The sequence below is a fragment of the Budorcas taxicolor genome, chromosome 11, assembly GCF_023091745.1.
Source record: "Budorcas taxicolor isolate Tak-1 chromosome 11, Takin1.1, whole genome shotgun sequence".
NCBI lineage: Eukaryota > Metazoa > Chordata > Mammalia > Artiodactyla > Bovidae > Budorcas > Budorcas taxicolor.
Window position 1 is genome coordinate 164,392,304 of NC_068920.1, and position 13,807 is coordinate 164,406,110.

At 61.3% G+C, this 13,807-nt stretch overlaps 1 protein-coding gene across 2 annotated transcripts in view; it reads left to right on the forward strand.

Moving 5' to 3' along the window:
• Positions 1-477: 477 nt before the first annotated feature.
• The window catches only part of COL5A1 (collagen type V alpha 1 chain), a 142,077-nt gene continuing 128,747 nt past the window's right edge, over positions 478-13,807 (forward strand). For both annotated transcript variants that reach the window (XM_052648745.1, XM_052648746.1), the window contains exon 1: positions 478-604. In XM_052648745.1, the coding sequence (XP_052504705.1) occupies positions 478-604 (127 nt within the window). The remainder of the gene's footprint in view (positions 605-13,807) is intronic.

Genomic DNA, 13,807 nt, shown 5'->3' on the forward strand with positions numbered 1-13,807 from the left:
GCTGCTCTGATTTGCTGCGGGCGCCGGGGAGCCCCGGCCTCCGCGGGTGCCTTCCAGGAGCGAGGGCGGGAGGGGAAGGGGGAAAAGTGCTCGGCGCCCGAGGCGAGGTCGCACTCCTCCTTCGTCCCCGCGGCCGGCGCCGGACCGCACTCGAGCGCAGCGCCCAGGGGAGCGAGTCGCGGGGCGGCGGCGGCGAGGAGGAGGCCAGAAGGAACCGGAGGGGGCGAGGAGGCCGGGGCCAGCGAGCCGAGCGGGGTCCCGGCGCCCCGCGGACCGAGGTCGAGCCCTCCCGGCCGTGGGCGAGCGCGCCAGCCGACCCTCCCGGGGGCCACGGCCACAAAGAGCACGGGCCGGCGGCTGCTCCCATGACTTCCTAAGGCCGTGCCGGCCCCGCTGAGTCCGCTGCCCGGGCCGTGCCCCGCGCCCCGTGCGTCCCCGCGCGCCCGCCCCGCGCCCCGCCCCGCGCGCCCCTCCGGCATGGACGTCCACACCCGCTGGAAAGCGCGCAGCCCGCTCCGCCCGGGCGCCCCGCTGCTGTCCCCGCTGCCGCCGCCGCTGCTGCTGCTGCTGCTGCTGCTGCGGGCGCCGCCTCCGAGCCGCGCAGGTAAGGGCGCGGGGCGCCGGGGCTCTGGGGGCCGGGGGCCGGTGGCCACCGGGGCCGGCACGGCTGTCATCCCCGGGCGCCCGGCCTCTTCTGCGCCTGCACGACCTTCCCCGCTTGGCTGTGGAATGCGCGGCCCGAGACTCCGAACGCCGTTAGCTGGGGGCCCCGGAGAGGGGGGCGCGCCGGCACAGCCCTCCCCCGCGCCAAACGGGCCGACCGCCGGGGCTGTCGGGGGACCCGAGGCTGGGGCTCCGCGTAGGATGCGCCGGAGGGGCTGTCCACCAGACAGGCAGACTTTTGTCCCGAAACTTTACCTTCTGTGTCCCACATCGCGGGCGCGCGGCACGACTTCCTTTCCTGAAACCCGGGAAGGGTCGCCCCCTAGAGTCACAGCGGGTCAGTTCTGGCCGGGCCTCCCGGGAATGGGGGACGCGAGGGTGGAGGGCGGGGGACGGGAATCCCAGAAACGCAGCCCCCGCCATCTCCCGACTTCTCCTGGGAAGAAGGTTTTCTAGGGTTTGCTGCCCAAAGACGGGATTCTGGGCGCACGGCGGGGCGGGGAGATGTTGCCGGGCCTGGGCTGCCGGGGTTTACATGGTGCACGGACGGGACTTCTGCCAGAGGTCTGCCCTTAGAAGGAGCTGTCTCCTGCAGGCGGCGACCAGCCGGCCAGCACCCACAGGGCGCCTGCCTGGATGCCTGCCGCCCCCACTGCCTCCCACACACTTTCCTGACGTCGGGGGTGTCCAAGCACCACTTCTGCGGTTGCCTATCCCGTGGGGTAGGTCTTCCAACACCTTAGTCCTCAGAGCTTGTGGCCCTCAAAGTCTCCCATCAGCTGGTGGGAGATGGGCTCCGAGCAGGCTCAGGGTGAGTGCAGGCACAGGGAAGGGACAGTGGCCCAGGGGACAGCTGGACCAGCCCAGTCCCCCCTCCCCCAGAGGAAGCACCACTTCAGAGCCCTCACTCTGCTCTGCTTTGTAATTTGAAGACATACAGGAAGAATCACTTCCACCTTCCACTTACCAATCAAGATATTCTGTCCCTTTTTGCTGGCACGTGAGTGCTGGTGGGCCAGACAGGGTGAACAGGGGTCAGGGTATCTAGCTGGTCAGGGGCTGGGGAAGGCGTGGGGAGCTTGGCCTGGCTCTGGGGGTCTCGGATCTCAGCCCTGGACTGCCATCCGCGTTTCCTGGATCCTGAGCTCAACTCACAGGCTTTGGGTTTCTCCTGGGGTCTACTGGAGGTGGGGGACAGCAGCGGCCTCCAGGGAGGTGGTGTGGAGCGGGCTGGGGGATGTGGTCAGGGCAGCCGTGTTGGGCATCCGTCAGAGACAAAACCACGTAACCCTACCCTTGCTCCTCTGCTGGGCTTTCCCCCAGGAGCTCAGGTGGGAATCCTTCAGGGGAGTCCACACCCGCACAGCTGGGGCTGGGGAGCACTCAGAGCATTTGTTCGTCTGGGTTTGGAGTGGGCTGTTCGCTGTCTCTGCCCCCTGCCTCCTCTTTCCCGTCCTGACTGAGGCGGGCACGGGGTCAGCGCCTGGGCCGTGGCTGTGGGCTTAGACATTTGGCTCCTGCCAAACAGACGTTGAGGGCCTGCAAAGAAGCCACCTCTCTGGGTGGGTTTCACACACCTCCCTTCCCAGGGTGGGACCCCTTTGGAAGGCATCGTCAGTCCGCGGGAGCGGCTGTCCACTGAGATCCAGGGCGGGGGTGGGGGTGCAGCTCGTCTCCTCTCCATTTTGAGATTCACCAGATGTTTCCTGAGCTCTCTCCGAACATGGCTCTCTTTCCTACCTTCTTCTTGGCCAAGTGTGTGAAGGCATGAAAAGTCAGATTGCATTTGGGGCCGTTTAACATTGTAACGGGCAAAGGAGAGTAAGTGAAATGAAACATGACCCCAATATTTGGAAATTGAGGTCATCTCCTCGGCACGACATTGGTTGACGCCGGTCACGTGGTCGCTTTTGGCAATTATTTGGTTGGAAGAGTTGTCCAAGTTTTGTGGGACTTGACAGTCACCAAATGGTTAAATTTCCTCTGACTCAATCCAGTTGGCTGGAAAGACAGCCTTTTCCATCTTCTCCTCCCCTCCCCCTCCTCCCCATAAAAGAACAGCCAGTGGGAGGGGTTCAGAAGGCAAGCTGGTTCCCCAAGCCTCTCTCTCCTCTGATGCAGGTTTCCATGGCCAGAGGGGTCACTGCCACCCGGCAGTGGCCTCGGGCAGGAGTCTCCTCCCTGGGGTGGAAGCACAAAGGCCCTTCTCCCCAGTGCTGCTCTGGGGCTGTTCCTGGGTTGCCGGCCAGAGCCTGCCCCACGACCCCACCCTTCAGATATTTCTGGACTCTCACCGCGGCCACGCCCTTCACTGAGCACTGCCCGCCTGCCCACCCTGCCTTCTGGCTGTCTGGCCCTGTCTCCCATCCCTGCCTCCGCCCCGGGGTCACAGATAGGGTCGGGTGGCACAAAGGGGTGTGGGGAACAGACCCCCCCCCAACGGCCTCCTGCCCCTCACTTAGTAGCTGAGCCCCCGAGGGTCGAGGATGAGTCAGGCACCCCAAGGACCCGTCGCTGCACCCTCACTGGAGGCGCGGGTGTGCCACGAGGAGCAGGGCGGGGCCCCCGGCCCCTGGGAGACCAGCACGCGCGGACATTTGTAACGAGGTCGCTGGCCCTTGCCTGGTGCACTGTAGGTCTGTGCCCACGTCATCGTCCTGGACTCGCACCCTGGCCTGTGGGGCTGTGAGGGCGCTGGTGTTCCGAGAGGCCCAGGGGCTGGGGGCTGAGGCCCCAGACTCTGGGGCTGACTGCTCTCTGGGCCTGGGGAGGCCTGGGGAGGCCTGGGGCTCACCGGGGCTGAGGTGGGGCCCCGTCTGGCCAGCCGAGTGTTTTGCTGTCTCCCCCCTGTCTCTCCCTCCTCCCCCTTCTGTCTCTTCCTGCCCCCTCCCCGCTCTTTACCCCAAGGCCATCGAGGTCACTGTGGCCTGCAGGCATGCGGCCTCCACTCCCCTTTCACCAGGCCCTTCACTCGCCCGGGTGAGCTGCTGACTCCGGGAGCCCTTGCCTTGGCCGGGCCTGGCTGTGGGAAAGGCAGAGGTGACGGAGGGCCCACAGGCTGGGGGGAGGCCCGCCCGTGCACGCTGGTCATCGCACTGTTCGTTCTCTTGGCCGAGCATCGTTGGAAACAGGGTGGAGGGTCGGCCCCCTTGGGGAGGTCCGGGGCGGCTTCCTGGAGGAGGTGATGCTAACTCAATCTTTCCTTTCTTCTTCCCCTTCCTCTTGTTGCCAAGGGGCCTCCTTAGCAGGTGCCCGCCTCCCCCTCTGGCTGTTGTCTCATCTGTCCTTGCTGGCAGGACCTTCCCAGCCCCACCGCTTCGCTGTTCTCCTGGGGCTGCTCCCCTTGGCTGGAAAGCCCCTCATTAACTCGGTTGGCGGGGTGCCCCCAGGGCTGCCTGCCCTGGGATGCTGTGCCAGCAGGAGTGGCCGCTGTGAGAAGCGGGGGGTCTCAGAAGGGACAGGAGGGCAGCTGGGCCGTCCCTAACCCGCTCTGGGCCCCACACCGAGACCACCTGAGGGGTGCCGCCTGCCCTGGCCTGGGGGTCTTGGGCCCTGGTTGCGGGACAGTCCTTGGCTGTCATGTCAGTGAGCCCAGGGCTGCGGGGAGGGTTCCTCTGCCTCTAAGGGGTCGTCTGGGCGGGGGCCAGCCCTGTGCCTCAGCTTTCTCCTCTGGGAAACGGGGGGACACGGCTTCCTTGCTCTGAGAGTAGCTGTGTAGACGGATCCGGGTGATCCCTGAAGTGTGGAGTGTGGGGGCGCCTTCTCTAATGGCCGAGGGTCTTTTGTGGCTGTGGTTTGGGGTGGAGATTTTGCAGAAGGAGGAAGCACAGTGTTGACCCTGCTCTCTTTAGCTGTGCGCATCCAGTGGGAGGCTCTGGGCTCGGTGAGGCACCGGGGACTCTGCCGTCCACAAGTGGCTCGGCCCAGGCCCTCCTGCACCCTCCTCAGCCCCCCATGTGCTCCGGGGGGGTACATTTCCCGTGTCTGTCACCTCATAGGATGGCGGTGAAGGTCGCCCTAGGCCACATATGTGAGAGGGCTTCACAAGCCCAGCAGAGGGCTGTGCACGTGTGTGCGTGCGTGTATTTGTGCGTGCACGTGTGTGCGTGTGGTGTGTTTGGATGCGTGTGTCTGCGTGTGTGCGACGTGTGTTGGTGGGTGTATACACGTATGCAGGTGTGCATGCCCGCATCCACGCACAGGTCCCTGCGTTTTCACAGTCTGCCCAGGCAGGGCCTGGTGTGTTTGAGGCTCCCACGGCCAGGCCACGTCTCTCCTCCCTGCGCCCCGTCCCTGCTGGGGAGACGGGAGGCGACCGGAGCCACGGAGCCCGCCAGGCAGCCACGAGGCTGCGGGTCCGGCCCAGGACAAGCCGGTCCAGCTGGGCCTGATAATCTGAGGAGTCTTCTTTCTGCTCACAGGAGGGCGACGTTAGATTATAGCTCCTGTTTTCCCTCTGTTCATTCCTCCCCTGTAATCGGCCCATCTGGCCAGCACTTGGCCAAATATGCCTCAGGCTTTCTGGCCCGGCTCCTGGGGATACGTAGGTCCTGCAGGCAGAGCCTGTTTCGGCCCTTCTTGTGGGCAGAGCTGCCCTGCCACACCCGCGGCGTGGAGGCCTGGTATGCGTGATGCCTTGGGGTGGGCGGCCTGCAGCTGGGTCAGCATCCTGCCCGCCCCTACCAGGTTCCCATCTGTAGGAAAGTGTGATGACTGTGGCTCCTGCGGGATTTTTTTAAAGTAAGATTTTATTTATTTTTGGCTGTGCTGGCCTTCACCGCTGCCCGGGCTGTCTCTAGTTGCGGAGAGCGGGGGCTGGTCTCTAGTGCGAGCACAGGCTCCTCTTTGCGGTGGCGTCTCTCGGGCACCACGGGCTCTTGGCGCCCAGGCTCAGTGGTTGTGGCGTGTGGGCGCCGTTGCTCCGGGGCACGTGGGATCCTCGCAGAGCAGGGATCGAACCTGCGTTCTTCACCGCTGAGCCACCGGGGAAGCCGGTCCGCAGGATTCCTGACGGGGTCAGCGCGTGATGTATCCCCAGCACCACTGTAACTGTTCCGGCCGCTCTGGGCCCCCGAGGGGCAGGGGCAGCCGGTCTGGGGTGAGTTCCCGGCGCTGCTCGTGGCTGGCCTTGCGAGGCACTCCCTCCGTCTTGTGAATGAGAAGCAGTTCTCACTCAGAGAGCCCCCCTCTCCCCATGAGTTCATGGCTCTGCCTGCAAATCATTCGGCCTGGAGATGGCGGAGGTTGTGGGCGGTCCGTGTCCAGGACGCCGCTCCTCAGGCCACCCCACTTTACTGGCGGGGACTGGGGCCCAGTGGTGGGAACGGACCTGCCCACGTCCCACTTCAAGGACTCTGGCTCCTGAAACGTGACCATGGGTGACGGCTGATGGTCTGCCAGGGTGTCTGGATGGGGGGGCGGGCCTTGCTAACTTAGACGCTGTCCATGCATCCCCACGGCCCGAGCAGCTGGAGCCAAGTTGATGGAAGGAGCGGACGGACGAGTGCTCCACTGGGTGCGTGGGGATTCGTGGTGGGGGGTTGGGGGTCGCTCTGTCTTATACCTGTCATACTGTCTGAGCCGTCATCCCGTCAGCTTCGACTAACTCTGTAATTTTTCTGGCAGATTCCCAAGCTACATCATAACCCACAGTCGGAGTAAATGTCTCCACTCTTGGGTGACTCAGGCCTAAGAAATGGAACCACAATTTGACCCAGTTTGTTCATGTTTCATTACACAGAGCCCCAGGGGCCGATTTCTTGTGACGTCTCTGTACGTGAAATGGGGGGGGGGGGGGTGGATTCTTTTATTTTCTGTTTCCTAAGCCTGTATTCTTTCAGGGGAAATTCAGTCTTCTGTCCTGTTTTTTCCTGCCAGCACCTTGGCAACAGGGACTTTATTAGCCTCTTTAGTTTTTTAAAAAACAAATGTACAAAATGACATCAAAATGTGTATATGTAACTGGAATGATTTAACTGTAAAAACTGTTGCATTAAAAGCGAAAGATTAAAAGCAACTGTCTTCCGCTCTGCCTGCGGGGTAACCAGAGGGCGGGGCGAGGCCCTTTCTGTGTCGGTGCAGAGGGGCCGCAGGAGAGGCTGGTCCTGCGTGGAAAACTCGGGCGGGACAGTGGCTCTGCCTGAAGCGTTTGCAGACCTCAAATGCGAGTCAGACCAGTGCCGGGCACCGGGAGCAGGTGCACAGGTGAGTGGGAGGTGAACATCTCAGCCCTGCAGGAGCTTCCGGTGCAGTGAGGGAATCAGACCTGCGAACAGGCTGTAGTGTCCAGTGAAGTGCAAAGTGGGAGGCGGTGAAACATCCACCAGCTAGTGAAATGATGCCACCAGCCGATCAGAGGGAGGCACCCGCCAGCCCCTGGGCCACTGGCCAATCAGAGGGCGGTACCTGACAGCCCCTGGGGCTCTGGCCAATCAGAGGGAGGCACCCGCCAGCCTCCGGGCCACTGGCCAATCAGAGGGCTGTACCTGACAGCCCCTAAGTCAGCAGACAATCAGGGGAAGTTACCTGCCAATGGGCCACTGGCCAATCAGAGGGTGGTCCCAGACAGCGTGTGGGGCTCTGGCCAATCAGAGGCCAGCTTGCTTTGCCAGGGCCTATGGCTTTTGGAGCCCCACCCTCCTGTGAGTTTGAATGGAGGTGTCCCTCGGAAGGGCTTTCTCCTTTGGTTCAGTGGCAAGGAACCCGCCTGCAACGCAGGAGCCATAGGAAACATGCGTTCAGTCCCTGGGTCGGGAAGATTCTCTGGAGGAGGGCATGGCAACCCACTCTAGTGTTCTTGTCTGGAAAATCCCATGGACAGAGGCGCCTGGTGGGCTGCAGTTCATGGGGTCGGAAGAGTTAGACATGACTGAAGCAGCTTAGCACGCACACCGTTAGCAGCCGGGTCCGTGTGCTTCCGAAAGAGGCCCATGGCCTTCAACTGTGAGCAGCGTCTGCACCTCAGCCTCAACTCTTCCTTCATTTTTGATGCATGAAACTAGGAGTGCGTGCAGTCTCGTCTTGCTCCTTGTTAAGGTCGTCTTTAGGGTAGCAGAAGCTGTGCGCCCGTAGAACGGGGGCCCTGGCCCATGGCGGGCAGCTAGGGGACCCTGTTATGTGGCAGGTGAGGGGAAAGCTGGCTGGGGACTGGGGCCCGAGCCCTGCCCAAGCAGAGGAGGAAAGATGGGCCTGTCCATCACCAACTCCAGGAGTTTACTCAAACTCATGTCCTTTGAGTCAGTGATGCCATCCAACCGTCTCATCCTCTGTCATCCCCTTCTCCTCCTGCTTTCAATCTTTCCCAGCATCAGGGTCTTTTCAAATGAGTCAGTTGTTTGCATCAGGTGGCCAAAGTATTGGAGCTTCAGCTTCAACATCAGTCCTCCCAATGAACACCCAGGAGTGACTCCTTGAGGATGGACTGGTTTGCTCTCCTTGCAGCCCAAGGGACTCTCAAGAGTCTTCTCCAACACCACAGTTCAAAAGCATCGATTCTTCTGTGCTCGGCTTTCTTTATAGTCCAACTCTCAATGTTATTTAAGTTCATGGTTTAGATCGGAAAGCACAGCTTGGGCAACAGCTATGTGTCAGTGGACCCTGGCACCCTGAGGAGCATCCAGGGGTCCTCTGTGGTGGGCCCGGCGCTCGGGACGGGCTGGGGTGAGGCTGTGAGGCTCACACCTGGGCAGGGGACATAGGAGAGCGGCCAGTGTTCAGGACCTCCTCCCTCATCTGAGACAGAGGCCTGCAGGTGTCAGCACAGATGCTGGGGGCACGTCAGGGGGCGCTGCAAGGTGGGAGAGAGGAAGAGACAAGTCCGCCCTGCCTTGCGTGCCCTCCCCGCTTTCTAGAAGGAGCAGTGATGTTTCGCTTTCTTCCCTGCCAGAGGGTGAGCGCTCCTTTCCAAGAGAAGACTCTTTCATTCTGCAGGAAAGGAGATCAGGGTGACTGGGAGGTGGGGGAAGTCAGCCTAAGGAGGAAGGGTTTATTGGGGCTTGGCTCGAGGAGTGTTGTTGTTATTGCTGAGTTTTTCGGGGACAGATCAAACACAGCGCAACAGACCCTCAGGTCCTCGTGGATTTGATGAGGGTCAGCCCAAGGCCGCTCTCACGTGGTCCAGCCCCCTCCCACTCCCCCAGCACCCTGTCACCCCCGCCAGCACTCGCCCCCCACTCCCCTCCACCAGTCTGCTCTGAGGCCCATCCCTGATGTCAGGTCTCATGCGGCTGTTCCTCTGTGTTTACTGCACATCAAGCGTGTGCACTGCCGTCTCAGTAGGGGAGGGACACCAAGAAGGAGCTCAGCCAGGTCCAGTGAGAAGGAGGGTGGGCCATTGCCAGCCTCAGGATCTCAGTGCCCTGGTGAGCTGAGAGGGCAGGGCCCTTGCCTCCTACCTGTCCCCGTGTGTCTGGGCTCGGCACAGATGCTGAGGCACCTAGAAATACTTCTCTGAGCCTCAGTCCCCCCATCTGTGAAATGGGTATAAACTAATGATACCTGTCCCAGAGGTCTGCTGGGAGGACTAAAGGCTCTTGTCATTTGTGTTGCCATGTGTTAAAGCCCCGACATCTGTATTTGGAGCCCCCAGACTGTCCCAGTGGAGGGCTGGGCCCCAAACTCAGCTTTGCTGGCATTTTTTTAGAGGGTGGAGTCCTCCAGGTCTGGGGCCCTGGCCCGGGGTTGCCTGGGAACAAGAGAGTCTGGTGAGCAGATCCAGTTTCCTATCAGGAGGGCTTTGACGGGGACCCTGTGAGACCAGAGCTTCAGCCACTGCAGGCCCTGCCTCTCAGATCTGGGATCCAAGGGTCTGGGTTGGAGCTGGGGCCTGCCCCTAGAGATCTGATGCCAATGACCAGCTGAGGGCACTTTGGGAAACACTGGGCATACCGGACGGGAGGTCTGAACCTTCTTCTGATCCCCCTTCCCCCCCACCATGTGGGGCCAGCCTCCACGGCCAGCTCCCAGTCAGTCATTCCTGCGACTTTCAGAAGGAGAATTAGGGGATGAGGCCAGAAAGCAGTGATGCTTCAGCGCACAGAGACTGGTACCCTGGCTTTGGAGGCCAAGAGCAGGGTTTGGACTCCCAGCCGTGTGACCTCTAATGCCTTACTTCACCTCCTGGTCTAGCGTGGCTCATCTCCACACCTGAAGATGAAGGGTGGAAGGTGACCTGCGTGTGGACGTGGGGCCCTGGTCGGGGTGTCCTGCGTCCCACCTTCAGTGCAGGAGAGCAGACGCTAGAATCACGCTGGGAACAGTAACCGCCACTGTCACCTACGCCACGCACGCAGTCACTGCTGTTCGACATTAGTAACTGTTATGCTGTCTCACTGTTGCTCTTGTGTTGTTATCGTGTCTGGCGGAGCAGGGGGGCAGTAGCTTGTATAAAGTTTCTAGAAGGTGCTGGCAAGTAGGAATAGAGCAGTCACTTCGGGTTTGGCCTACAGCTGGGCCTCAGAGGAGGCCGAACAGTCAGCGCAAAGGACCCAGCTAGAGCCCGAGGGGGCGAGTCCGCAAGGGGTAGGGGGTGCATTCTGCAGCTATACTTGGGGGGGGGCACCATGGAATCTTCCTCCTCATTTAATGTGGGAGCTGTTTCAGGCTTGCTTTTTCACCCCAGGAGTGTGGGGCCCTGATGGTGGGCAGGCCCAGCCCCCAGGAAGGAGTTGGATGTTTTACTGGGAGGGCTCACGGAGTCAGTGGTCTGCTGGCCTCCCGCCTTCAGGCTTAGAGGACAAGGTGGTCTCCAGGGTCACAGGCTGCTGAGAGCAGAGGGGCAGGGGGACCAGACCCCACTGTGCGGCCGTCACCCGCTGGTAGGCTCTGTCTGGTGTCCTGAGGCTGGGGGAACCGGGTGGTCTTAGAGCTCCACCATCTGGGGAGGGCGTCTGAGCCTCACAGGATTGTTCTGAGACTCTGGGGCTGGAGGGGAGCTCAGGTCTCCTGTCTCGGGGTCCTCTGTCCAGGGCGGGTGTGATGACCGTTGTTTGCCGGTCACCCCCATCGGGGATCTCACCCCGTCGGGGATCTCACCCCATGCAGGCAGACAGCACCTGGAGGGAACTTGCCAGAACCCGGCCTCCAGAGACCGAGGGTTTCAACCTTGATATCCCCAAACTTGGGGCTTCTGAACGTCTTCAAGCTTCCTGTTTGCAGAACTGAAGGAAAGCTGCTGCCAGTGGGAATGCTCTGTCTTCTTCCCTTTTCACGCCCTGGTGTCCCCGGCTTGGAGGGCGCCTGTCCTCGCACACCCTGTATCGCCTGCCTCGGGGCCTCTGCATGGATAGGCTCCCACCTTCCCTTCCTGGACAGGGTCTGTCTGATTACGAACAGCTGCCTGGCCGTGAGCAGGATTTGCAAACACTGGGGAGGGCTGTTGTCAAGGGCTGGGCGGCATGGGGTGGGGGGTTTCTGCTCCCTGCCTCCCCCCCCCCCACCGCCCTCTCTCTACCTTACTCTAAGGGCTTTCATACATTGTTTTATCTTGACGACATCTTTTCTAGGCAAGAGGTAGCCCCATTTTACAGGCAAGGAAACTGAGGCTCCCAGAAGCCCCACAGCTAGTGAGTGGCAGAGCCTTTAAAATAGCATTTGCATTGTGGAAACTGAGTTTCACCCAGCCTCCTGGGGACAGGGCCTTCCAAGAGCAGACATCACTGTGAGGTGGGGTTTCAGCCCCATCTTGTTCCCTGGGGCCTTCATCCTGGCACAGAGGGGTGGGGCAGCTGCTGAAAGCTGGTGGCCGCCCCCAACCTGTCCTCCGGGCCCCAGGCTGGAGGTGGGCGCCTGTGCAGAGTCAGGAGGAAGCGGTGCGTGTTCGGCTGCCCTTCCAAAGCCCCCTGAGTCCCAGGCCCCTCCGGACCCTCCTCCCGCTGCTCGAGTCAGGTGAAGCTGGGGCAGCTCAGCCTTTAGCTGTGTTTGTGTTTGGGGATGAGCTGTCCTGGCTGAGTCATTTTTTCCGTTTTAGCGGGAAGGAAGGAGTGATAGGGGAGGATTGTAGCCAGGTGGGTCCTGCCTGTTTGACATCGGTTCACACACGACCGGAGAGACACTCGGGGCTCGTGCCAGGGAGCCAAACGTTGCCAGCGACGAGGGTGGGGCGCGCGCCAGGCCCCTCCCACTCTGAGGGCCAGGTGCAGGCCGAGCAGCCCCTCAGATGTTTCCAGAGTAAAGCTGGGGCAGCCGAGCCACCACCTCTTCCGGGTCAGAGAAGCTGGGCCGTGGAAGAATCCACATCTTTAAACTATCAGCATTTCAAAACAGAAAAATAAAAGACCCTGAGAGAGAAGCAGTGCCCAGGGGCCTGGTTTCTGAGCCCGCCCTTTGTCGCAGGAGGTCAGTGGGCTTGCCGAGGGCCAGGCTCAAGAGCTCTGCTCCTGCTTTTCCCTGAGGGTGGGTCCTGAGTCCTAGAGTTGTCAGAGTCCTCCAGGAAGTTTGCTGCTTGGGTGGCCCACCTACCCCACTGAGCGGGCCAGGCAGATGCCACTGGGAAAAGCTAGGGAGTTGCAGCTCCTTTGAAACCAAGGGGACAGTGCATATCCCGCACGTGTGGTCCCGGGCATTTCCAGCTGGAGGTCTGGTTGGTGGGCAGCAGTCACGGCGGACAGTGGGTGGATGAAGCCCGAATCTGCTGTCACAGCGCCCAAGCCTCACGTTTCAGGCCCAGGTGGAGGCGCGCTCACCTCGCGGCCGAAGGAGGCATGCAGCCCGGCTCTAGCTGCCAGAAACCCCGGGCATGGCCGGGGGGCTAGGACTGCCGTGGTTCTGAGCTGTGACCTCCAAAACATCCTTTCTTCATGTGCGAAATAGAGCTGAGGGTGTCTTCCTCTTAGCTCTGGGTGAGACTTTAGGAGGTGCAGTTTGGATCTCCACACACACAGGGTCTCTCTGGACCTGTCACTTCCCACCGTGCCTGCAGCATGCGAGGAGGTGTCAAGGAAGAGCTGTGGGCTGGAGCCAGAGGTGCCCCTGGTGAATGTGGAGGGCATTGGCTGACATACTTAGAACCAGCTCTCTGGAACAGGGTGGGCAGACTTGAGGGGCTCGGTAATGAATCCACCTGCTAGGGCAGGAGATGCAGGTTCAGTCCCTTGGAAAGATCCCCTGGAGAAGGAAATGGCAACCCAGTTCGGTACCCTAACCTGGAAAATCCCATGGACAGAAGAGCGTGGGGTCGCAAAAAAGTCAGACACGACTTAGCGACTAAACCACAGAACTTACTGACGCCAACAGGGATGAATGACTTTCTGTCCTCGTAAAGGTGTGGGGCCTGAGCTGCTCTGGGAGAGGTTGGGGGCCCCTCACTATCTGGGGGAGGTGGGTATTCTGGCTTGATGCCCCTGCAGAGGCCAGAGGAGAGAAGAGGATGGGGGGTCTGCCAGGGTCCCTCTGGAGTCTGGTCTGGCGGTCGTGGACGATCAGCCCAGGGGGTGTGCCGGATGGAGTCCGAGGCTCAGGGCTGTGCGGATGGTCCACGCTGACGTTGCTTTCACCTCCACAGAGCAGTCGAAACCGCCCAGACAGACCTCCCAGGGGATCCCCAAGCCCGTGACCCGTTTGCAGAGGGTGTGTGCGTGTGTGTTTGTTTGCGTATGTGCGCACACGTGTGTACATGTGTGCGTGCATGTGCGTGCATGCGTGCGCATGCATGTGTGCATGCGTGTGTGCATCTGTGCACACATGCGTCACATGCACCCTAGCAGGTGTGAGTGAGCATCGTCCCTGGGGTGTCTCTCCCCCGGTGGGCACGGATCCTCTGCTTGCCTACACTCATGATCTCTCACTCCACCCAGCAAGCCCGAGAGGTCCGCCCTGTGAGGGTCAGTCCAGGTGTCTCTGCCGAGGAGAGAGACTCGGGGCTCGAGCGTGGCCTCCTCCTCCCTGCAGGGCTGCAACCCCTCCGACGTCTCTCTCCTTCCCCCCGCTGCCACCCTGCTTCTTATCTACAGTCTCTCCAGATGGATCCTCCCAGACCCTTTCACCTCAGGCCCCTTCCATTCCAGGATCAGCCCTCTTACCCTTTAAATCATGTCCAGAAACTGTCAGCTGTGTTTTGGAAGTCTTTACATTCCACCAGCTTCTGTCTGCCCTGCTTCACTTCCGAGTCCTTACCTTGACTTGCTTCTGTTTCCCGGGACTCCTGGGC